Here is a 27,654-nt window from a genome sequence, read left to right as displayed (position 1 = left end):
AGTAGCTTAGTTGATCTTACAGATCTATATCAGATGCTATTATCAATCTGAAAGTGTTCATTCTCACTTTTTTTAGATTTAAGGCGTGCCGTGCCGCGCTCAGTCCTTTAGGCAAACCTGAGTAAACACGGATTTTGTGAGAATAGTTACGAACTGATTAAGTCATTTTGTCAGATACAGTGCAGGTTGTATTCGTGAATGGCATTTGGTCACGGATAGAAAATAATACTATAGGAGTGCCACAAGGCTCGATTCTCGGACTTTGTACTACTTATTCCTAATATTCATAAATGACTTTGCAGATGTCATGGAATGTACGCATAACGTTATTTTTTATATGTCACTATTTCGTTAGCTTGTGAGGATCCAGAGGAAATGGAAATATTGTTCTTGGGCATGAAGTTGGATGGTTCTTCCAGGTTCTCGGGCAACAGACCCTTAATTTATATTGAGAAAACTAAAAGAACCCTTCTCACTTTGAAGAGAATCGAGGACAGCAATCTAAGATTTTTAGAATTATATTTACACCCTAAACTCACTTGGGGTTAGCATGCTGATGTTTTTGCTCAAAGTATGAAACAAAGATAACAAGTTACTCAATAAAGGCTTGGCTCACAGATGACACCACCAATACCGTACCTCTTTTGTTCTCGTAAGAATCAGCTTCAAGAGATGATTGTACATTTGGTGTTGTTTGATAAATGGATAAAACTGAGTTTCGTGTATTGATAAAACACTATTTTTTAGGGAATAAATACTGTGCAAGCAGAATAACGGCTTGATAAGTGTTATTCAGTCTCTGTTCCCTCGAAAACAACGCTTAGAATATGGTATTGTGTGTTTAAATTTTGCTTTAATGAATAAGAGATTGAAAAGATTGAAACCTATGTCGAAAGCAAATACGAATCTTTCTACAGAAAAGGTTAAAATGTTAGAGGAACGTTTAAGTACATGTGTCACTCTTGATGATATATTGATGAAAAAATTGAATTTTAAAGATGAAATACACGAAACGTGATGAGTGAAGTGTTATTTATTTGTGCTTCGTAGTTTGTCCTCTTTGGTTATTATTTCAAAGAATCGGGGTTGTTACGGCTCTGCTTAGCCTACCGGGAAATGCGACCAAATCGATCTTTTTTTTTAACACTACCTATTTATACAAACCCAGGAAGGCCGTCGATGCTGTTAACGAAACCGATCACATCCTTAGGAGCATTGGCTAGTCTTCGTGAGTATTCATAACTGATTTTCCCATGTAAGTGGTTTTTAGGCCAGTCAGCCCAGGGCATTTGCATACTATGTAATCGGCTGTTTCTAGAGAGCCTGCAGATCATCTGCCGACTTATCTAAGCGGTACAACAGGTATTTGCATCGACAGTGTCCTGTCGGCAGTCCTACCATTACCAAAAGCACCACAAATTTCTTTGCCTGAGCAAGAGCCAGAGAATTCCTCCAGGGGGATATCCTATTGTCCCAATCCCATTCTTGGACCGCTGCCTCGTATTGTTATTTGCCAAGCCCACAGAAAAGCTCATTGGCTTTTTCATTTCCTTCAATACCACAATGCGTCGGTAGTCAAAGTAGTGTGTCTTCTTAGGTTTCGCGAGATCATATTTAATCTATACCAGTATGAGGAAATTTTGGTACTTTTACAAGGTTGTTCAGATAAGAGCTTCAGACAAAATTAATAGCCTGAATACAGGAAGTACTTTTGAGATTCATTGAGATTCCTAAAGGTACTTGGACTTCCTTATCTTTTCGTGTATGAATTACTGATAAATAATTAAAAATAATTTATGGTATTGGAAGGGAGCTATGGGTCTATGACACCAGAATCGGGGATTCCTACTGCATTCCATTTTGTAGATTGAAGAGGTTACGAGGTACAAACTAAAATGAGGGATTCCTCGGATAATTTCAACATAAAAACTCTATGACTATGAACATGGGTCCGAAAACGCTTTGTTTTCGAGATACAGGGTGCTTAAGTTTGATTTTCTTCTCGTAGCATCTACATTTCACAAAATATTAAACTGCAATTTGGCATAAATATTTCAATCTATAGTATACATAAGATGATATATCAAATTTGATTGCTTATCTACAGAGTGAACGATATTTTTTCTGAAACACTGTCACTTTTTTGGTGTCTAATTGGTAGTTTGAGAAATATAAAAAGAGACTTCGATGTAGTAAAAAAACTCATTGGTAGCTTGTAGTTTTATCGAATCTCATACCGATTTCGAGAAAAAATTTTCAAACAATTTTCTCGAAATCCTCAGACATCAAATACAAAATATCAAAAAAACCCAGCTCGTAAGCTGTGTACATTTATTATTAGTTTTGGTGCTCATTTTCCCGGTATGTAACAACGGTTCATAAATATTCGATAAACTCGTATACTTTCTCATCACAAAAAGTAGGACTACAAGAAACAGCCTGTGTCTCAGAAACAAAGCGTTAAGAGGCCAATGTTTTCAAGCCCTACATTTCTTAAAATAATCCAAGGAATCTCTCATTTTTGTTTGTACCCCAATTGAGGAATAACCAATATATCTAGCATGAATAAAATTTTTAACAAATAAAGAAAAAAAACTAGGATTTTTTCGTTTCGAGAAAATATATCCGAACTGGAGCTACCGAAATGTACCAGTGACGGCATTGACCAATATATTTCTATAAACTGTAGAAATAAAACCCCCCAACATTATTTTCACTCAATAATAGATTATTTTCTCGTTTCCCCCAAAGTATTCTTGAAGGCAGCTGTACGACGAAATTTTCAGTTTATTTCATATTTTTGGCATGTTCTGGGGTCGAAGAGCTTATGTTGCATCAAGCTGTCTCCTTTTTCATACTTCCCACGATCAAATGGGACTAAACAGCGAAAATTCCGGTGAATTTCTGGAAAGTAAGGGATCTATAAAGGGATCTGACTGTCTCATTTATTGAAATTATGTTTTATTGAAGAAGAAATGATATAGGTTTGGCATCATTCCTGGAAGATAATATTTTATCACAAATAATAAATTACTGTAGAAAAGCAATTTTTATATCTAAAGATATCTAATAAATGCTTCCTGATTTATCTAAGTGATTCTAATTTATTCCGATACGACTTGGCCACAAATTATTCTCGTTCAAACTTCCTTTATTCACAAACTAAAATTACACAAATTGTTGCTATTTCGGTTCCAATATTTATTCACGGACAAAGAAAGCGTGACACCATGGTTCTGTGAGATAACCTTCCTAATTCTCTTATATTTCCGTAAAAATTGACTGGACTGACTCCTTAATCGTTACGTTGTTGAGTAAGTACATACATATAATTATTTTAATTCATATTTTCATGGAAATTAATTGCAAATCGCGTTTTCGCTGAAGAAGGACGTGAGATAATTTTGGAATTTTCATAATTAGGGTTATATTATAATAATTATTATTTATTTATACATGTGGAAAAATAAAAATTCAGTAAACATACAACATGTATAAATATTTGCCAGTAAAAAATTATATGGCTTGTCAAAATTCATGAAACATACACCTATAGTATAATACTGTTATAGTATACAGGGTGGCCATTTGAAAACGAAACATACGAAATTACAGACGAAATAAAGTTTTTCGATAGAAATGCTCGGACAGGTCGATTTCTGTTTCGAGGGGGACAACTTAAGATGTAGGTTACGGACGCATAGCGCTTCAACCCTTGCTGCTACAACCCCCACCCCCAATTTTTGAATAGGGAAGATGAGGTGAGTGATACCTCAATTTAAAGGTATTTTTATACTGATTTCAGCACAGTAATTTTTTTTTCATTTTATGCATTAGTTCTCGAAATATTCATGCGTTAGTTAGTTAGGAAGGAAGCCACAGTCATGGTTGTTTTGAAGCTCAAAATGTCGATTTTTCACAAAACACTACAAGTGCCATGAAAACACCACTTCATTTTAAAATACTTAGTTAAGAATATTTCGAGAACTTATGCATAAAATGAAAAAAAAATTACTGTGCTGAAATCAGTATAAAAATACCTTTCAAATGAGGTATCACTCACCCCATCTTCCCTATTCAAAATTTGGGGGTGAGGGTTGTAGTAGCAAGGGTTGAAGCGCTATGCGTCCGTAACCTACATCTTAAGTTGTCCCCCTCGAAACAGAAATCGACCTGTCCGAGCATTTCTATCGAAAAACTTTATTTCGTCTGTAATCTCGTCTGTTTCGTTTTCAAATTGCCACCCTGTATATAAAGTTATAATACAGTTGAAACACTCAAAAATAAAAGTCGAGGTAAATTAATATATGAAATATGAGGCTTGAAAATATAGACCTAATCTTCAAGTTCACATTAATCAAAGATTGACTTCGAATTCCACAATTTTCAATATCGATATGAAACTCAGGCAGAATATCGAAAAAAAATAATATTTTAATGAACCCATATCTTACCGAAAGTTTGTATTCAGATGTAGAAAAACGATTTCAAACTCTGTACAAAATTTCATATGGATACCTTCAGTAGAACCATAGAAAATTCAAGCAGAGCATGGAAAAATATTTCCATAACAATATATTCAACTTGGATGAAATGTAATTTGTACATTTGTATATTGTATACCGGGTGTCCCGAGTTTTCGTATTCAGGCAATATCTAGTATATTTGACAAGATAATAAAAAATAAAAAATTGCTCTGTATAATATCAAAGTAATTTACCTATGATGTATCAAAAGGTTTTTACATCAACTGAAAAAATACCAAGTATGTGCTATCGTTGTATTCCAAATAGAATGACACGCAATATTCACTGACAATAAACAGGGGGTGCCATTTGAAAATGAAAGGTGAAATGTAGCTTCCAAAGGGCTGTCAAATGAAAGAACTTTATTTATACATCATTGGAAAGGTACTTTGATGTTATTCAATGAAATTTTTCTATATTTTTATTATCTTGTAAAATAAGCTAGATATTGCCTGCATTTACGATAACTTTGGACACCCGGTACGTATATTGTATATGTTGAAACTCAGTTTGTATGCAAAATAATCACACACAAAATTTTTATGAGGAATTTCAGGAAGATCGTATAATCCATTTTCTATACAGAGTGATCCAGATTTTTGTGCAATAAATTCGTATTGGGATAGAACAGCTATTTCATAAAAAAAATTTCTATACACATATATCCTAGCAAGCTTCGTTTTCGAGATACAGGGTGTTAAAGTTTAAAAAAAAATGGTTTTACTTATAACTCTAGTATTATTACAGTTATTTTTTCAATTTTTAGGGATTGAAGTCTTGATAATGTGATGTATCGGATCAGTTAAGTGTCTCCTACCAAAATTATCAAGTGGAGTAGATATAGGTGTGCGATGGTACTTTTCTTATCGAAAACCTACACCATTGTCGTTTATCAGAAAAAATTGTTTCATTTCTGAAATTAACAGACCTTCATAAAAGTAAGGTCTCTCAAATTCACCATGTACTATTCTCGAGATAATCAAGTACAAAGCGAATACTATCCACAACAATAAACAAAAATGAATTCTTCAAATTTTTGCAAGTGATAAATGAATGTACAGAAATTGATGTAGTGAATCATAAAGTTACCACAGGGAATTTACTTGAACATTTCCGAAAAACAAATTATCAGACACTTAAAAAATTAAAAATATCACCAAAATTGTTTCTTTTTTGAGTGTCTTTCAGAAATGTTCATTTAAATGCCATCTGAAAGCGTCATAATAAACTACGTCAATTTGTTAACTTTCATCTATCACTAATAGAAAAATTTGAAAATTTGAATTTGTAGATTTTTGTGGATAGTGTTTGCTCTATATTCGTTTATCTCGAAAATGGTACACTCTATGAAAAAAATTCAAGGAATTTTTTTTAATGCAGCTCTGTTCATTTCAAAAATGAAATATTTTTTTAGAGAAAAAGACATATAGATTTTTTCAATGAGAAAAGGATCATCGTACCCCTATATATATGCCCCTGAATAATTTTGGCAGGAGACACTAACTTAATTCAAAACATTACATTATCAAGACTTCAATACCTAAAAATTGAAATGATTGTAATAATAGTAGTGATAAGTAACAAATTGATTTTTTTTCAAACTTTAACTCCCTGTATCTCGAAAACAGAGCTTGTTAGGATAAATGTTTCTAGGAATTTTTTTCATGATGACAGTTGTTCTATCCGACGCCATAGTTATTGCAGTAAAATCTGGATCATCCTGTATAAACTAACCGAAACAACGAAATCATGATAAATTATTATAAATCAGTGCCATGGTCTTCATTCAAAACTTCTGATGCCAAACCTCGATTTTTTATAATAAACTTATAATAATCATGATATCATATTGAATGTTTAAAGTTATACATTCGTTTCATTAAGTAACATTTTTCTAGGTGTGACACCCTTAAAAAACGAATTATTCTAATTTCGCGGAAATATCTTTTTTCAACGTTTCATCCCATTGTTTATGGCGATTGTCAAACGTCACGGACATGGAACTTTCACTCCTATTTGGAGCATCAATTGCAAAATGCCCGTAGAAGATTCTCTTAAAGCGTGAATCCTATGTTTTTTTTATGACATTATAGGTCAGATCGAAGTATCCGAAGTGTTGCAATGTGGTACAATCTGCTAGTTGTTGATGGGAGACTGTTATTATAAGAGAACTGACCTTCGATTGGTTCTGCGATATGGTTGCTCTCGAATTAACACCGGACTCACTTATTGGTTTTTGGTACAGTTTTTAATTCTGCAGAACAACCACAATAAAATTTGGCGGTTATTCCAAATATGCTGTAGATGGAGAGTAGGTATTAATTTCTCAGAGGTAAAAAAATTGTTACCAAAAATAGTTACAAAAAAAATGAAAATGTGGTTTCATGATAGACTGATAATAATTATAAATGAAATATCGATCCATTTCGTATATTTCAAGTAATAAACAGAGAAATTCACTTCTACAACAGAAATAGATCAAAATGGAAGAATGAGAAAGGGCCTAACCTAAATCTTAGTACTTTCGCCATTTTGCAATTCAGTGACGAAGTCTAATCGCTGGACATGAGGTTGATAATTAAGGTTACCAAACAATGAATTCAAGAAAATTCATAATAAAAGGTGAAAATTTTAATATCATAACTTCCTTACCTACATGGAAGTTTTCATTGATTTGAGTAATGTAGATAAATATTGAAATGAAATTCATATTTAGAAAAACAAACAAAAAAACAACTCTATAAAAATAGGAATACATATTAGATCAGATCAAAGGGAAAAATAAACACTTTCTGATCAGAATAAACAAATAATTCCCTTCAAATCTAATGTTTTTGCAGCTGCATATTCAATTGACAAAATTGCCAAACTTCATGATCTTGTCAAAATATTTTTATCAATATGAGAACTGAGGATGTCATTTCTGAGCTAACGAAAAAAAAATTATGAAAAAAAAGGTAAATGCAGACAAAACTTATTTAAATAAGTTCGAAATGATATCGCATATAACATTTTTTCTATAGACAATATTTATCTGATTCAGATCGTTGAATTTAAAATGAAGAATGATTTTACAACGTAGAATTAAATTATCGAATTCTCATTTTTGAATTGTTTTGGTCCGTAGATACTTAATTAGGTTCATGTTTCAGTATTTGAATCTCACGTGAAGTTTTGTGACCAAGAAACCATGAAATCGCTGAATTTGCTTCTATTTTCATTTTTCATGATACTCAAGATTCAGTGTATGTACCGGGTTTTTCACCATAATTTGACCCCCCCTTTAACTTTGTTACTGAAAGAGGTACAAAAAATTTTTTTTCACAAAAGTTGCACGAAATCAACTAGTGTTTTTCAAAATGATTTCAAAAAATGAAATCAACATATTGATAGCAACTCTATTTTTCCAAATGGAACACCCTGTATATTTTTCTATATTTGACTAGCTCTTTTTCTCCCGATTTCAAATTTATAACATATTTTTGGCCTATCTCTCTTATTCTGAGTACCACATAGTTTCAAATTTTAAGAACCACCTAGCATGCTCAGTAAATAGTTTTCAAGTGGTAGGCTGCGATAACTCAAAATGCCCTTTTTGGAGTTCCAATTTATAGTGAAAAACGTATGCATATATCGTTAACAACGAGATAACTCAAAAAAGGTCATTTTGAATTATCGCAGCCTTCTACTTGAAAACTGATTACTTAGCTTACCAGGAGGTTCTTAAAATTTGAAACTCTGTGGTACTCAGAATAAGAGAGATAGGCCAAACATATGTTATATATTCGAAATCAGGGGAAAAAGAGCTAGTCAAATATAGAAAAATATACAGGGTGTTCCATTTGAAAAACTGAAGTTGCAATCAATATGTTGCCCACTCTGTATATATTTCATTTTTTGAAATTATTTCAAAAAACACTAGTCGATTTCGTGCAACTTTTGTAGGAAACATTTTTTTGTACCTCTTTCAGTAACAAAGTTAAAGGGGGGGTCAAATTATGGTAAAAAACCAGGTACAATTTTTGAACTACATGACTATTCAATTTGATCCTGAGATTCAGGTTCAATTCTATGTGAAGATGAGGGGTATTCAGGGCCGCCACCAGGAGCGGCATACCGGACATTCTGCCGGGGCGCCAAATTGTAGGGGCCCAGAGTCGGTTAATAAAACAAGACTTTTGGCACCTTTAAAAACTACGTTGTCACTTTACTATAGTCTTTTAAATAGAGCGTCGTACTTTCAAACAAGGCAGGACGGTTTTTGATGAAATCGTCAAAATGTCGTCTGATAAATTTGACAAGGGGATTTTAAATTGAAAAATAAGATTTCATATGAAATTGAAAAGATGCCTGAGAGAAATAACAGAGGCTCTTGGGGGTATTTCTCAATAACATAGATAAATATATTACTTTTAGATGTTTTATTCCTATGTGTTTTTCAATTTCCTGTTCTGAGCTCCCAAAAATACTTGGCTTATGATTGAAACAATTACCATTATTAAGTATTCCTTGTCACTAAGGTATCACTTATATCATTTCTTTGAAAAATTGAGAAAATAATTTTGCGTTCCATGGGAATCACTACTTCAGGCGGAATTATTTCATTCAAATGATAATAGCACAAGAATGTAGAGATATGGTATACATTCAAATCCACCCAATATTTCCCGGTCCTAACCAGTAGTTCTTGAAAATTGGACTTTATTCGTCCAATTTGAAACAGACATAAAGAGTGATACATGCCATTGACACATTGTCAATATATTGAATGAACCATGCACACCACCAAAATACGGATGCCATAACCTTACCAGCTGATTGAGATTTTGGTTGCTTTAGAAGGCTTTCACCATCTGCTTTCCATTCAGCTGACGCTCTCTTTGACTCAGGAGATTGTGGAGAATATAAATTTCATACAATGTCACACATCAACACAGTTTTTTTCGATTCCGCTCAAATAGTTTTGAACAGACTTAAATGCATGAATAATGAAACGGATACATTGATGTCGTTCAGAGAGAAAACTCAAATTCGATTGCACAGCCAACAGTGATAATCATGAAAAACTATCCGAACGTAATTGTTCGTATTTTTGTCTTAAAATATCTTTCTCTATTTCAGTATCGTAATGAGTTCATTACAGTTCTAAAAACAGTGCTGTAATGAACTCATTACAGCATCGTTTTCAGATATATTTTTCGTTTTGTGGTTGTCTATACTATACTGTCTATACTGAGTACTGACTTCCAATTCTATCAAATTTCAACAAACGTCAAGAATTGTCAATTTGATATAATTTGGATATAGTGAAATGATTTGCAACATTATTCGCAATTTCTCTCAATTCTGGTGATGTTAAATCGATTTCGTCAGACATAATTCACGAATTGAATGCGTAATTTTGAATAATTTCAAAATTCGAAATGTAATACAAAAGTCACTAGGATATAAAATCCGAATTTTTCATTGAATTACTTCAATATTTCACAAAACTTGACTGAAATAGAGAAAATATCGTCTAATACTCGTTGCAGAAGGCAATTCCAACACTCTTGCGTTCGAAAACTCGCTCCTTCGTCGCTCGTTTTAGAATTTCGCATTCGTGTTGGAATAAGAGCCCATTCTGCAACTTGTTTTAGAATATACTATTATCTGCAATAAAACCAGGGGTTCCAATTTGAAATTCCATACTTGATTTCCGGCCTCCCAAAGAGCGCAGGAAATGGAAGAGGCCGTAGCATAAGTGGACTTCCTTCCCCTGAAAACCATAAATTTTTTATTAGAAACATTTTTCCATTAGATGTTTCCTTTTCGAGATTTTTAACTGATTTAGCTCAAAAAATGATTGGCTCAAATTATTTTTCCCCACTATGCCCATGAATGTGCATGTTCTAAATTCTTTACATAATAAAGTTTTGTTAATTTTTTGAATTTCGTTTGGACTTGAAAAATAAATTCGTTGTCAAATAATCAATAGGTAACGAATATACGATCATCCATCCTGTCAAAAATAACATTGATAATTTCTTTTGTAATATCAATATATTGCGGTTATTATTAAATTGTGAATTATTGGAAGCAAATTGTTAGATGTTCCATATTGATCCGAGAAAATAAAAAAAAAAAGTTTCCGAATATATTCGATGAATGAAAGTATTGACAAAAATCATGGCTCTTATTGGAGGAAAATATTCGAGTACCAAGAATTCAGAAAATATTAATTGAATGATAAGAGATTCACTAAAAAAACTTCTGCTAAATTGGAAATTGATTAAATAGGTAACCGATAAGTTCTAGTCCTAATGTAGGGAGACATTTTTCTCAAAGCTGCTTTCAGTTTTGATGAAATGTCTCGAATTAATCTATACGAGTAGATTGCACAGTTCAGAAGTACACTGCGCAACAATTGATAGGGATCACTTACTTGTACTAAATTTATTTCTGAAATATTCGCTCCAAGATTATAAATTTAGTCAAATATCAGAGTATTTTCAGTTGATAATATGGTTCACTTGAGAAAAGAATGAAAAAATGGAAAGTTGGAGAGAAAAAAAGACTTTATTAGGAACACTCAAAATTCTGTGTTTGAGTAACATAAAAATTTTATGATGAAACCACAAGAAGGCTGAAGTTTCGGTTAAGCTAGTACCTAGTTGGTCCCCCACGAGCTCGTCTCAAGCATTCTACCTTACGAGGCATACTTTCGATCAAACGATTTATAAAATTTTGGGGCAAATTCGTCCAAATATCCCGTAAAGCGTTAGAAAGGTCCTCCAGGTTATTGATCGGTTGTTCTAAGGTTGACAATTGTCTAGACATCTCAGACCAGACATGTTCGATGCAATTCATGTCTGGAGAGCGAGCTGGCCAGTCCATCCTATCAATAGCATGAGTTTCTAGCGTTTCATTAACCAGACGACCACGGTGTGGACGGGCATTATCGTCAATTAAAATGAAATTCTCGCCCACGGCAGGCGCAAACGGAACAATTATGGGTTCAATAATCATATCGTGATATCTCTGGCTGGTCATGGTGGTGTTCTGCAGAACAACCAACTCTGTGCGTTGGTTCAAACAAATGCCTCCCCATACACATATAGAACCTCCGCCAAAAGCTGTTGTGGGTACCATAAACTGTTCTGCATACCTTCGACCTCTTTCCCTCCAAGCAAGAATACGTCCATCGGAGTTGACCAAACGAAATCTAGACTCGTCCGTAAATAAACATCGGCTCCAATCTTTAAGTGTCCCATTGCGGTGCTCCTCAGCCCATTGCCGTCGATGAACCCGGTGTTCCCTATTCAAACAGGGATGTTGTACCCTCCTACGTGCTCTCAAACCACGAACATGTAGTCGTCGTCTTACAGTCTGGTTCGAAATTAGAATTCCTGTTGCAACTCTCAGTGATCTATTGAGTCGCGAGGCCGGGTAAGTGGGATTTCTCCTAGCATTGAGGATCAAAAGACGATCTTGGGCAGCTGTTGTACTGCGCTGCCGACCTCCCCCATGAACATAAGCTACTGAGTCGTTTTGGATGAACCTATTCCAAGCCCGACTCACGACACTTTGCGAAACATTCAACCGCCAGGACACTTCTCGCTGGGACAAACCTTCCTGTATCCACCGTATGATTTGGTCCAGTTGCACAGGAGCCAAACGTCTTCTCGGCATGACTGATAAGCTGATATTGTTCTCATTTCTTCAATTATTGTCACCTTATGTGTTTGAACAAGAGAAAAAAACAGATTTAATAACAAATACCACATTGCTTTTCACTCCACCTGTAACAGCCTACAGATAATAATCGATTTTGTGAACAAGAGCCGATGAAGTGAGGAAAACTTTGATATAATCAACTCAAAACATCTTACTTTTTCCTTAGAGAACATATAATGTACAGATATTCACGAGATAACTTGAAAAAAATACAAATGAAGAGAAGTTCATAAGTGATCCCTAGCAGTTGTTGATCAGTGTATTTTCTCATTTATCTGTCGAATTCACTTGAGTCCTCATTTTAGAGTTCAAAAAATGTTATACAACGTTTGGGGTTACCATATGCTATGAAAGTTTAACGATATGAATGCGATTGGAAAGTGAGCTCAAATGAAAAATCATTATTTTCCTTACTTTGTCTGAGATTTAATGACAAAGTTAGTAGTTTAAACGCCCTTAATTTTTGTTGAAATCATGATAAACTGATCAGTTACATAATACTAGAGCAGGTGTTCGATTAATTTTAGATAATGCTGATTGTTTCCACATCGTTCATCAAAAGTCGCATTGCGAAATGATCTAGAACAAAAATATTGAGTTCCTGAATGGCATTTGGTGGATTGGCAGCCAATAAATGTTGTCTTACGCCCGCGGCTTCTAACAACCTATGATGTATCATATTTGTTTGGACTAGATTTTTATGAATGAACTGATAATTTGGGTCGACAGATCGTTGGATGTAATCTCGAAGATTATATAATTATGGGTTGGTTTTTTTTTCGTGATGTTTCTGAAAGCCAAAATTGAAATATTGCAGAACGTTAGTTGCACCACATGAATTCAAATTGGAGTCACCTGAATTTGGTGGAATTAATGGAACCGATAAATCGGCGATATACAGGGTGTAACATGAGTGGTTGCCCATAGCCTAGTGGTGAAAGCTGGTCATTCGATATTTTAAATTTTTACATTTTTTTATGCAGGCAAAAAAGGTGCCTGATGAGGCGCCTACGTTAGTAATAATTCATAATCCCATTCCTACAAAGCTGAAATATACTAACTGACAAAGAAACTGGAACACCCAGAAGGACTGTTTAAAATTTTTTTCTTTTTGATAAAACATAAATAGTATAGCAAGGAGTGAATGATTGAATTTGGAGAAGAGAATCGTGAAGGTTTTTCATGTAAACAATTTTTGTTAATTGAATATTGCAGTCGCTTTTTGCAAGTTTTAAATTTTACAACAAACCAGCTGTTCGGGGAGATCCAAAGTCCATGTTTAGTTGTTGTTAAAATGCCTAGACCACGTGTACGCAGAATTTATCGCCAGCTAAGTAAATTTGAAAGAGGTCGAATTATTGGTATATGGGAGGCGGGGTTGTCATTTCGAGAAATCGCTAACCGTACGAACAGAATTCCAACTACTGTTATGAGATGTTCTCAAGCGTGGTTTGATAATGCCCAAAATCGAAAAAGAGTAGCAGGCGTCGAAGGGGCACAAATGAAGTTCAAAATTGATGTCTAAGATGGCCGAAGAAGCGTTAGATGACGTCGGGAATAAAAACGTGAACCTCAGTTTGATGTTGAGCGTCAATTACACTGAACAGCAGGCGTTATGGTATGAGGTGCTATTGCACATGCAAGTAGGTTACCTTTAGTCTTTATTCGAGGTAACATAACAGCGCTGCGTTACCTTCAAAAAATACTGGAGCCATATCCGATATTTCAGCAAGATAATGCCCGACCTCAATGTGACAGAATTAGAATAAAATTTTTCGGAGCGACCCATATGAATCTTTTGCCATGACCGCTCAGATCCCCCGATCTTTCGCCCATAGTACATATTTGGAACATCATGGGTAGAAGGCTTGGAAATTTACACCAGCCCCCACGAACTTTGGCGGCTCTGCGATAGTATTGGGATAGTATTCCTCAAGATGAAATAGACTATCTTATTGCATCAATGCCGAGACGTGTTGGGGAGTGTATAGATCATAGCGGTGGACAAACACATTATTAACAAATTCATAAAAAAAAATGTGAACCCTTCGTTTTTCTCCAAATTTCAATCATTCACTCTCGGTTATACTATCTATGCTTCACCAAAAAAATATTAAAATTTAAACAGCTCCTTCTGGGTGTAGCAGTTTCTGTGTCAGTATATTAACAAAATATTTGTTTGATATAGTTTATGAAGTATATGTGAACAGTTAGCCTATTCTTGTGTTTGCAAGTGTCTACCAAAAGAGTATGTAGGGAGGCTAACGAATTTGGATAAGAAAAGTGATTTTGTCGACAAATAAGATCGACATCTAACATCGAACATCAATAAACAATTGTTTTGGTTGGAAATATTGAAGCAACTGCAAGATGCGGAATATTTTTTAACTTTCATCTAATAAATTCTCTAGAACCTCTGGTTCTCAAAATCCTTCCCAACACAATAGTTAATAGATAACAGAACACAATGTTGTAACCAAGTCTTGAGATCATTAAGATTGAGTTCATTTCAGTTGTGTTTTGCTTCTTTTGATACAGATTACGTTATAAGGAAAAATCGTGCCTGCATTAACCGTCGTTGTCTTCCGTTTAGGACCATAGAAATCGTTCTTCACTAAGGATTCTATTTACACACGGTTCGGTTTATCGCTCGAGTTACTTTGTGGATTAGAAAACCTTCTATTGTCTTCGATTCTCATTCATTCCGTATCTGCGATATTGGGCAATTTCGAATTGTAGTAATTTGAGAAATAATTCTCGTTCTAGAGATGACATTGGACTGTCTGGTTCATTGTTCAACGATTTGAGACTTCGATAGTGATGAATAACGAACCCTTGGGAACTGCAGGGTCTTTATAAATGATTGTAACATAGCAGTGGATTGTGAAATGTTCTTTACCGTTTTTCGATAATACAGAGAACTATTCTATGCGATAATAATGTAGAATTGATGATGATATGTTGTTTTTTATCGTAAGTAATTGCACAAGTGCATCAAAATTGCCGATAATTTTGCATGACAGCGTGTTGTCATGAAAACTGCATGAGTTCATTTCCATTTTTGGAGAAAGGGCCCGACACCGAAGGTGGAGAAAATGACCGAATGTAGTTTTTCAAAGAAAACACGCTGGAATGCGAAATTATCCGGTCATTTTGATGCACTAGTGTAAATCGGGAGAATATTTTCCGAGTAAACTGTTACATTACTTGTCAAACTGATATAGAATGGAATTGCCATAGATTCGAACTGTAAGATGCAAAGAAACTATGCATCTATGAACAGTGCAATTATCGCAGGGCTAATTCGCTTCCTTCAATACAATTATCGTAAGTAATTGCACAAGTTCATCAGAATTACCGATAATTTTGCATGACAGCGTGTTGTCATAAAAACTGCATGAGTTCATTTTCATTTTAAGAGAACGAGCCCTACATTTTCGGTAATTGCATTCCATTTACATAGAATTTTCGACAGGAGGGAAATATCTGCTGTAATTTTCGATAATTGTTCCTAATTTACATAGAATTTTTGACAGGAGGGAAATATTCGATTTTATTCACCCTTTCACTACCAGACTTATTTTAATTTCGATAAAAAATTAAAATTGTCTTATGATTCAGCCTAGAGAAGCCATTACAGACAGATACTTTCATTGGTTCCCCTTGTTGCTTCAATTCATAAAAAATTATTTATTTTACTGTAGTGAAAAAAAAGAAAATAAACAAAAAAAAACAGTGAAGATTTAAAATAAAATTTCTACTTATGAGATAATAATCATAAAAACAAAAAAAATATATTTTTTTTCAAAATATCATTGTATTGAAGCAAACAATTCCTCATTTGGCTAAAACACAGATTGGGGAGAAGGAGGGTAGATGTATGTTGTATTATATGTACTGAAACCTGTTTTTGAATCAGCTTCTATTTGTAGTGCTCCGAAGTCGATATCCATAATTATGGACACCAGTAGCGAAAGGGTTAAAGTTTTGAAACCTATTACTGTTTATGCTATCCGCATATGGCATATAACATACTCATATGGGGCGGTACGTCAGAACTGAATAGAGTTCTCGTTTGTCAAAAGAAAATTATAAGACTGATATTTGATATCCATCCACGCACATCTTGTAGACCTTATTTTTGTGACAATGAAATATTAACAGTAGCGGGTATCTACTTGTTTAAATGTTTACTAAATCTTACTAAGCTATCAAGTTACCATTCTTACCCAACAAGGAGCGGTGATATCCTAGTAATTCCTGGGCACAGAACATCAAAATACGAACAATCTCCCAACCATCAGGGGATTATTCTGTTCTTTCATTTACCAGTCTCTATAAGAAGTAGAAATATGTACCCTTTCAAAAAATTAGTTAAGAATCTGTTACTGACTAAATGTTACTACTCTGTAAGAGAATATTTAGAGGACAATGACTTGAAACTATACGAGTAACAGTCAATTGCAAATTTTGTTTAGTTTAATCTTTTTGAATTTTCTTTCTTTTGCTTTATTATGACCTGTCCTATACTTGTTTGTCTTAAAGGATCAATAAATGTAATTTTATTATTATTATTATTATTTGCCTCCAAACAAGTTAAAATTTTGCCTCCTCGATAAATAAATTAAAAATATTTCAAAAACCTCTGCGATGTTGAAATCATTTATAAAGGCCCTGTACTTTTACATGCATAAGTAATGATATGAAATTGGTGAAGTCACGACCGCTTATCATTCATACGCCAATTTCACTGTTGAAGACCACACAACTGTATATAGTGATATCATTGTGCTACACCCATTGGCAGATAATTTTTTGTGGATTTAGAGTGCACATGATCCCTTTGAGTCTATTTTTCTCAGCATTGTCTTCGATTTGTTTTGAAAGTTCTGAATTATTAAACTGAAGTAAAAATTACAGATATTGAATAAGTTATCAGATTGATGTTGAGGTGCAAGAGTAAGAATGCTCATTATTTGCTCTACTTAAGAACAATTAGAATGTCAAAAATGAGGTGGACCATATAATGACCGCAAGTTCGATCCTCACTATTGCGGTCAGTAAGTCCAAGTTGTTATCCACTCAAGCGTATACTTCTTTCAAGGTCAATATCTCTATATAAACAATATGTTTAGTGAACTATTACATATGTTCAAATGAATTCTATTATACTTTCGGAAACCTAGCTATTTTTTTGACATCCCTTGTATCATAAACAGACGCGGTGACTCATTTTGAAAGTAGATCCGTTTAGAATATGTGATAAAAATATCTGTAGCTCAATTGAATACATTCCGCATACTTCACCCTTTCAAGTATCGTAAGTTGGAAATAATGAATGAGAAGATTTCTTCAGATGCAGCATCTTCGAAAGTAGTACAAGGTATCTTTTCGTTTGAAGCATTCGCCGATCTCTAAGATAGCAATGATATTTTTCATATAAAACAGATTCATAGCAATTAGAGGAAACGTTGAAAGATTAACAATTGGAGAAAGTAAAAACTCACAATAGAAATGAGGTGATTAGTCTTTTCGACGTCTTCTATAAATTGAAGTATTGAAATTAGTGATTCGAGTATTGGATATAATTGGAACATGTAGCATTTTACCAGCGGCAAAATAAAATTGAAAATATAATCCTCCTTCATTTCAGAATATTGACTTCGCGTGATACAGATATTCGAATTCCCATGGAAATTGAACTAAATGTTTGTAATGTTCCACAAAAAAAAAACCGGTTCTATTAACTTTAAGATCAACAATTCTGTTATTGCTACATAATAGTACATCACAACATTGTATCAATCAGCATAATACGTAGACATATTCATCTTATTACGATATTTTATGTTAGCCGGCAAACTCAAAGACTCTCCAAACTTGTTAAGTGATTCCAAGTTATATAAGCGAAAATTTAGTTCAAATTATTCTTGTTACGTTGTTTCTAACTGAACAAGGTTTTGTCGTTTGCTATTCTCGAGATGATTTTTAACGGTTTATTGACTAGAGGTTCACAAATTAAAAAATAAGTTATTATACGAAATTCGACATATTTGCAAAATTATTGTGAATATAGGGCATCCACCAGTTATTTCTAGGTTAACTGATGCAATTCTTTGGTGATCTCGCTTCTAAAGATCACCAGATGAGACCATGAAGAAACAGAACTCGAATTTTTGACCTTTGATGCGTTATCAAATTGCAACAACTGTAACAATGAAAACTGTTCCATTTCGATAAAGAGAAGGTACTTTTATAATTTCAAGGTGAAGTACTTGTCAAGAAATATAAGCTATAAATGTTAACATAAATTACTGATTTATTAAACGTTGAAAATCAAGTTCTCGATCAACTGGGCACAGTTGATTTAAAATCCGGAAACATAACTGTAAAAATTATTCATCTGTATCTTTTTTTTTCCTTTCAGATGGCATGCAATTGTCCTGGAACCCAACCGGGACCAACCTTAGCTTCAACATGCGGAGGTGTTCAATTTATGCTCTTCATGGGGCTACTTGAAGTGTTTTTGAGATCCCAATGTGATCTAGAAGACCCCTGTGGTAGACCTCACACTACGCCCCTGCTTCCAGAGTATGACTTCATAGTTGTTGGAGGAGGAAGTGCTGGAGCAGTCGTAGCAAGCAGATTATCAGAAGTTCCCGAATGGAATGTCCTTCTAGTAGAAGCTGGTGAGCTTTTTTTCGAGTTAATTCAAAGGATAGGACCAATAGTATATTCTAAAACGAGTTGCAGAATGGGCTCCTATTCCAACACTAATGCGTAATTCGAAAACGAGCAACGAAGGAAAGCATGAGTGTTGGAATTGCCTTCTGCAACGAGTATTAGACCATATTTTCTCTATTTCAGTCAAGTTTTGTGCAATATTATCGAAATTCAATGAAAAGATCAGATTATATATCCTAGTGACTTTTGTATTGTATCTTGGCAGTTGGTGTGACTGTTACGAAAATTAACAGATTACGAAATTGGAATTTGAATTGTACGTTTCGAATTTTGAAATAATTTATAATTATGCATTACAAATTAGCAAATTATGTCTGGCGAAATCGATTTAACACCACCAGAATTAAGAGAAATTGAGAATAATATGGCAAATCATTTCACTATATCCAAATTATATTATATTGACAATTGAAGTGTGTTGAAATTTGATAGGATCAGAGGTCAGTGTAGACAATCACAAAACGAAACATGTAACTATAAACAATGCTGTAATGAGTTCATAACAGCACTGTTGTTAGTACTGTAATGAACTCATTACAATACTGAAAGAGAGAAAATATACTGAAAGAGAGAAAATATACAAAATTAATTAGATTTTTCGCACCTCTTGATATATCCTGTTTATTATGCAGGGCACGATGAACCTACTGGAACTCAGGTGCCGTCGATGTTTTTGAATTTTATTGGTTCTTCAATCGATTGGGGCTACCAGACAGAACCAGAACCAGAGGCTTGTTTGGCTGAAAAGGACAAAAGGTGCTATTGGCCCAGAGGAAAGGTGAGAAAGTGATATCCCATGTAGAAATTAGGCAAAATAAATCATTAAAAAAAAACTTCTAGTCAACTGAGCTCCATACTCAAAGTTTGAGCATATTGGCTGGGGTTTATTCCATCAGTTCAATCCAAGTATGTTCTACCATTTTCATAGATAATAATTTCGAAATATACGTCTGTCTCAATTATTTCATCACAAATGAAATTTCATATGCAGAATCACAAAAATATCAGATAGATTAGCCTGAAGATAATCATAATACTTGAATTAATTACTGGCCAAAAACAAATCTCATTGAACAACCCCCTTATTCCTATGATATGACTCCGGTGAACTTTGGCTCTTTATAATAACCAGCGTTCATTAAAATCGTGGTCAAAGTCAAAAGTGCTGTGGAGATATAAGAGTTGATTTTCTGTGATTACAAGTAGAGCTTAGCTTATACCAAACTACTAATATTTGTTTACATTCTTCGAATCCGGAAACTATATATGGTATGAGCTTAGCGCTACTTGTAATCACAGATAATCAACTCTAATTACTCCACAGCACTCTTGACCACAAATTTTAATGAACGCTGTTTCAATCAGATTTGATAGATTTTTCGTTGGCATATATCAGGTATTTCGTAAGGGTCCTACTCTGAGGTTGATTCAAAAACTTGGGTAAATAAGACATACACACATCGAAATGGTGTAAGAGATACCTTGTTATTTGATATTTTCTTAAATAAAATGAATCTTAGGATGAAATTGTTGAATGTGGCACAAATGTTGGCTTACCATGATGTTTTCAAGATTTATAAAACGTTTTTGTTGAAATTCGTTATTTTTTGTGATTCCTGATTAGATAACGGTAGAAGGTGTTGAGTGAGTTCAACAAACTCAAGTTTTCATTATTTCAATTCGTCGAACTCAATGGACATGAAATACATGAAAGATCTATCGGCATTCTCTGTTTTCCTTAATGTTTTTTTTTACAAGAGTAGGGAATTCATAACATTCCTCCCTATTCCGAAAAGTTTCATCTGCTGTATATTTCCTGTAGGGACATTGTAGTAAAATAGCTACTGATGCTTCTTCCAACTTCTCATCTGAAAAAATACTGTCCATTTTGATTATTGTGTACTCGTAATAATTTGAATAATCTAAATAATTATTTTTTCACTTTGCGATGCAGATTGGTGTGCTCACAAAACTGAATTGACGCGTCAAGTAGTCAAGGCTTTTCAAGTATGCATACAAAGCCAATCGACACGTTGCGTCGATCAGGTCTAGCCAGCTTTTCTTCAACTGTAGTATGTTTCTGCCTTTATAAGTGTAATTTTGTTCGAATTAGATAATTTTTCACACAGTTCTCATGGAAGGACATTATTTAGATTGCGACACAGAGTTAAGAGTAATTAAAAATGAACTCTAGAATGATTATAACATAAATGTTAACGATCTAATGGTGGGAAATCATTAACTTGAGGCTGGCTTTCAAGCTAAACAAGAGTTTAGTTCTTTTCCGTGTCAATCACGCTAGAAGATTTTATTATATATTTATTATGCTGTGGAACATCTCGATTGGGGTGAACAAGAATGGGGAAGAACAGATGAATCTAGACTTGGTTTCAAGAAGAAAAGTATGGAGATGCCCTGGTAATATCGCTCGTTTAGAAACTTATCATGGGACTCCCTTTTAACTTTGTCACCAAAAGAGGTACAAAAAAATGTTTTTCACAAAAGTTTCACGAAATCGACTAGTGTTTTTTGAAATGATTTCACAAAACGAAATATATATAGAGTAGGCAACATATTGATTGCAACTTCATTTTTTCAAATGGAACACCCTGTATATTTTTCTATATTTGACTAGCTCTTTTTCCCCTGATTTCGAATATATAACATATGTTTGGCCTATCTCTCTTATTCTGAGTAACATAGAGTTTCAAATTTTAAGAACCACTTGGCAAGCTAAAAAATCAGTTTTCAAGTGGAAGGCTGCGATAATTCAAAATGCCCTTTTTTGAGTTATCTCGTTGGTAACGATAAATGACATACTTTTTCCACTATAAATTGGAAATGGATGATTTGGATGCAACTCCATATATTCTCTCCTTGTAACTTTCTCATTTTTATTGTTCTTCACATACAGTGAAAATTTTGCCGCTTCTGTGTAGTGCATATTCGATGAATAGTTTCGTTCAATGACAAACGTATGTCATATATCGTTGCCAACGAGATAACTCAAAAAGGGGCATTTTGAATTATCGCAGCCTTCCACTTGAAAACTGATTACTTAGCTTGCCAGGTGGTTGTTAAAATTTGAAACTGTGTACTACTCAGAATAAGACAGAGAGACCAAACATATGTTATATATTCGAAATCAGGGGTAAAAGAGCTAGTCAAATATAGAAAAATATACAGGGTGTTCCATTTGAAAAAAATGAAGTTGCAATCAATATGTTGCCCAATCTGTATATATTTTAAAAAATACTAGTCGATTTCGTGAAACTTTTGTAGAAAAAATTTTTTTGTACCTCTTTCAGTAACAAAGTTAAAGGGGGTGTCAAATTATATCAGGGCGGAACAGTGATAGTTTGGGGTATTATCGCAATAGGTCGTAGAACTAATCTCGTTTTCGTAGAGAGTTTAATCAACCTTGGCAATCCCAAAACAATAATCTGCAATCTGCTGTTGTGCCATATGATGCAAATTTCGGTGAAAACTGTTTTAATGTTTTTTTATTTTTGAAGCAGGGAAAGTCCTCATGGACGAACTACTTTATAGAATGTCGAACACTGTAAGACGCTCACTTACTAAACCTAACCTGCTATTAGAAATAAACGCGTCCTAGACACATTTATCCCAAATCTCAAAGTGGATAGATGGCAGAAATTGGAATTGTTTGTCATCTGTCGAGAGCTTTGAGCAATGATACATCGGCTAAACGGACCTTGAATGTAAAGTGAAGTTATACAGTGTATCATTCACTTACGGTCATCGAAGGACTTAATTTGAAGTGCAAGCTTTGGATTCTTGTATCTGGTGGAAGATTCTTCGTAATCGAGTGATTCTCTGAATAATTTTTTTTTGCCTTGTGCTCTGCATCTGTTAACACCACTTAATATAAAAGACTTTCAGTACATCCAAGTTTTATCGAATAACATTTTAAAATGAAGAAAGGAAAGAAGGTTCAAGACAAGGATAAACCAAAAAGACCTCAAACTGCATTCATGTTATGGTTGAACGAAAATAGGAATAGAATTAAGTCCAAAAATCCAGATATGAAAGTAACAGGGATAGCCAAGGAAGAAGGACGACAATGGAGAGAATTGGAGCATAAATCTAAATGGGAGACGAAGGCTAAGGAATTCAAAAGGTTATATGAAGAAGCAATGCAGGCCTACAAAGCAAAGCAGGATGTAGACTAAAGTAGGCCCTACACTATCAAGCGGCTTGATCAAATGCTTGAACCTCCGATTGATGGGAGCTTCAAGCGTGCTTCAATCAACACTTTAATCTTTTGATCAAAACTCTCTTGTCAGTCGAAGCAGAGAAGTGAGTTTTGCGATCGTGCTTTCGCTTTTTCGCGTTACAATGGTGTCAAATTCAGATTTGACCTTCCTAATCACAACATTGGTTGCCGTGAAGCAGAAAAAGAAGGAAAAGAAGGTGGTCTAAAGAGTGGTACAAAATGAGAAACCGCTTCACTCATGAACATCTCCTAAATGCATGTCATTGTAATACCACATGAAGTTAGAAGACGAGATCCTTTTGCCATATGGTGTCGAAAGCCTTAGAAATATCGAGAAAAATTGCATCAGTTACCTGCTTCCTTTCAAAACTGGTTAATGCGTATTCCACGACTTTGTTCAGCTGATATGTGGTGGAATAATTGGGAAGGAATACAAATTATTTATCTGGAAGGATGTTCGTCAGCCCGATGATTCGCCAAGCGGTAGTGGATGATCCTTTCGGCGACTGATTGATTTATTGATAATGGAAGGCAGTGCACGATAATCTTCTACTTTCGGTGCCGTGCCTGTCTTCAAACAACTTATTGAATTGGTCTCTATATTTCGCTGCTCGGATTAGCTGTTCTACTCCCAGTCTTGTTTCTAATATGTCTCAACAACAATATCTTGTGACCAATCCATCTTCTGCCCTCAACCTTTTCCAGGATAATCAGGCGGGGGATGTGATATTAATGACCTCGTATCATATATCCAAAATAACTGAGCTTTCTCATTTTATGGTGTTCAGAAGTTCTCAATCCTTATTTGGCCATCTGGGTACCTCTTCATTAGAGGTATGTGCAGTTCAAGAAACCTTGACGATTCTCCGGTAGCACCACATCTCAAACGCTTCTATTTTATTTATGTTGTCAACTTTAAGAGTCCATGTCTCACATCCGTACAAGAGAATGCTTTATAGCAGAGAGTTCTCTTCTGAACTTTGAGGTTTCTGTCAGTGAGAGTTGGTTTACATTTACCTAATGCCCTTGCTTTTTTTAAATAGCGCTCACAATCACTAGTGTCGTCCGTTAAGATGTAATTATTATAGGTTTTCCGTGGCTTGCTTAATTTCCTGACCTGAATTCCATTGAACACGTAGGGCATATATTACAGAAGCTTATTTTGAGTCTTGTTGAGATGCTTCATACACGAGATTAACTGCTCAATTGCTGGAGGAAGCAGTGTCAACAAAATCAGATTGAGAACCTTTTAGGAAACATGTTTCAACCCTATATTTCTTATTTTTCTCTTATTGTAATGTAATCATAAAAAATTTTCTCAATCTTCTTCACAAATAAGTTTTTCCTTCTAAAGTTGGCACTGTTCCTTAGACTCATGTTCATGTGTATATTTAATATATCAAATTAATTTCACGGCATTCAGACAATTTTTCAATTCTGTAAAAAGTACCTCCCCGAGCGGGGCTCGAACCCGCAACCTCCGAAATTACATGTCCGACGCTATCGCCGTTGAGCTATCGGGGAAATTGCGGGTTCGAACCCCGCTTTTTACAGAATTGAAAAATTGTCTGAATGCCATGAAATTAATTTGATATGTTATTAATATATAGACGTGTAACCATTATTTATTTGTATATTTAATCATTCATTGAGTAATTCCTAATACATTGTTGACAGAGTGGCATTCAATTTCATTACTCTTCTTTCAGGTCTTAGGTGGTACATCCGTCATGAACGGGATGATGTACATCCGCGGTGCGAAAAAAGACTTTGATGACTGGTCTGCAGCAGGTAATCAAGGTTGGAGTTTCGAAGAGGTCCTTCCCTTCTTCATGAAGAGTGAAGATAATAAGCAGATGGATAAGATGGATCGCGGTTATCATGCTACAGGAGGACTACTTACAGTTTCCCAATTTCCATATCACCCACCGCTTTCTTCTGCTATTCTTGGTGCAGCACAGGAATTAGGTAAGATTTGTTCAAATATATTCTACAAATGCAATCAAATGTTTATATTATGCATATTGAGAAATTCTTCAGTTGGAGTCTGGGAGAAAAACATGGGAATACATTCAACTTAACTACACGTTTCTTATTTTCACTTAAGAAGGCAACGGTTGCTTGGAACAAAAAGCAATTATCATTGAGATGACATGAATATCTTTAGCGGTGTGATGAATATTCAGAATGAAGAAGACTGAACAATGAATCAGCTGGGGCTAATAAACTTGAGCAGCATATCATTGATTAAAGTTTCATAACGTGAACACTCAATTTTACATTTTTAATGCGTTCGTTTTAGAAACATTGGCGTTATAACTTTGCCGAAATAGGTATTTTAAATTTGTTAATTCCATCCATCTCCAGTGGCGACGCCAGCTCTCAAAAACATGAGTGGCCAAAAGGGGCCACTGCTTTAATATGAAGAAATATGCGGCTGAGGCTCATCGAATGCTCTCAAATACCTATGGTAAGGCCGCTATTAGTGAAAAAACGTGCCAAAAGTAGTTTCAACGCTTCGAGAGCGGTGAATTTGGCGTCGAAGACCAGCATGGCGGTGGAAAAAGTTCGGAAACAAGAAAATTGGGTTCCGTACGAGTTGAAGTGGAGAGATGTTGCTTGTCAACAGCTGCTTGCAAGGCAAAGACGAAAGGGATTGCTGCATCGCGTTGTGACTGAAGACGAAAAATGGGTTCATTACGATAATCTCAAGGGCAGAAAATCATGGGGATATCCCGGCCATGATTCCATGCCGACGGCCAAACCGTAGTGTATTATGAGTCGTTAAAACCGACTGAAACAATCACAGGCGATCGTTATCGAATGCAATTAATGCGTTTTGGTCGGGCATTGAAAGACAAAGGCCACAATGCAACGAGGACATGATAAAGTGATTTTACAGCATGACAATGCTCGACCTATGTTGCAAAAGTGGTCAAGACCTACTTGGAAACGTTTAAATGGAAATTTAAACCCTCCCACCGTATTCTCCAAACGTTGCTCCCTCGTATTATGACTTGTTTCGATCAATGGTACACGGCCTGACTGACCAAAACTTCCGATCTTATGAAGAAGTAAAAATTGGATCGATTCGTGGATCGCTTCAAAAAATAAGCAGTTTTGTTAACGCTGCCCGAAAGATGGAAGAAAGTAGTGGCCAGCGAAGAACAATACTTTGAATCATAAATGTATAACCAGTTTTTTACAATAAAGCCTTGAATAATTTCGGAAAAAACAGCACGTAACTTATCTACGATCATAGCTATTTTATCAGATCCAATCTATGGTTGAATCAACTAACAAAAAACATTGAACTGCAAGTAAAATACAACAAAAACTCACCTAATACAAAACTTTAGAAGTTGAGCTTGAAGATTAGGAGCTAACTTGACAAAGTCTGTTTCAAGATTGCTCAGTATTAAACGAAAAGATTTGTTCTCAAGATACACAGGTGAAGAAAATAGTGTCTCGTTGTAGTAAGAAGTTATGAAAGGAAGAAAAAATTTCACTACTTAGCTACTTCTGCATATTGCGAACGCCTTGTACTCCAGAAGTCGACGAGCTAAGTTTTTTTTGTAGTTTTGTTCTTACAACTAATCATTTCATTCGTAGTAACTGTGCCTCTTCTATAACAGCAAATAGGTTTTGTATCCAGGAATATTTGATGAAGTGTTCAGGAGAAAATGACAAGAAATAAAAGCAAAACAAAAAAAGATCTAGTTTTTTTCCAATTGGTTGGTTGATCAGCATTACAATGTATTTCTATTGAGAAAGAACTAAGCAACGTATTATGTTAGATTTCGAGAGTAAAAGAACAAACATTCAAAGAGTTAAGACCTGTCATCAGTTCATATTTTCATTTCAAACACTTAATCTTCTTAGCAAGGTATTCGAAGTTTTCATTTAGATGTTACCTTTTTTCCCAGGCTATCCGATCAGAGACCTGAACGGTGAGTACCACACTGGATTCAACATAGCCCAGACCACCAACAAGAACGGCTCGAGGCTCAGTACTGCCAGAGCCTTCCTGAGGCCTTTCAAACACCGCAGAAACCTCAACGTCCTCATGAACTCCACTGTAACAAGGATCTTGATAAATACTACCACCAAACAGGCTTACGGAATCGAGGTCATCAACAACGGCATCAAGCAGGTTATCTACGCCAGCAAAGAGGTCATAGTATCGGGAGGTGAGTACAGAAGTTAATAAGAAAAAACTATCTCAATTCTTTCATTCTTGCATGTTAATGGTAGCATGAATATATAAATATCGACTAAGTCGTTAATTCACAAGGCGTTGACTCATTTATTCATTACGGAACAAACATTATGAGTTCTGAATAGATTGAAATCGTAACAACGATATAAATATTTATGATTTATTCACTTCATCCAAGAGAATGAAGAAAAAATTCTTGAATATAAAGAAAT

General features: G+C 34.7%; 1 protein-coding gene across 1 annotated transcript in view; it reads left to right on the top strand.

The window, feature by feature from the left end:
* The window catches only part of LOC123676666 (glucose dehydrogenase [FAD, quinone]), a 38,026-nt gene that overhangs the window by 4,567 nt on the left and 5,805 nt on the right, over window positions 1-27,654 (top strand). Inside the window, exons 2-5 of the mRNA XM_045612760.1 lie at window positions 18,670-18,931; window positions 19,619-19,764; window positions 24,933-25,191; window positions 27,150-27,413. Coding sequence (XP_045468716.1) covers window positions 18,670-18,931; window positions 19,619-19,764; window positions 24,933-25,191; window positions 27,150-27,413 — 931 coding nt within the window. The remainder of the gene's footprint in view (window positions 1-18,669; window positions 18,932-19,618; window positions 19,765-24,932; window positions 25,192-27,149; window positions 27,414-27,654) is intronic.

The sequence above is a fragment of the Harmonia axyridis genome, chromosome 3 (genome assembly GCF_914767665.1).
Source record: "Harmonia axyridis chromosome 3, icHarAxyr1.1, whole genome shotgun sequence".
In the NCBI taxonomy this organism is placed as follows: domain Eukaryota; kingdom Metazoa; phylum Arthropoda; class Insecta; order Coleoptera; family Coccinellidae; genus Harmonia; species Harmonia axyridis.
Note: the sequence above shows the minus strand (reverse complement) of the source record. Positions and strands in the feature narration are given on the sequence as shown.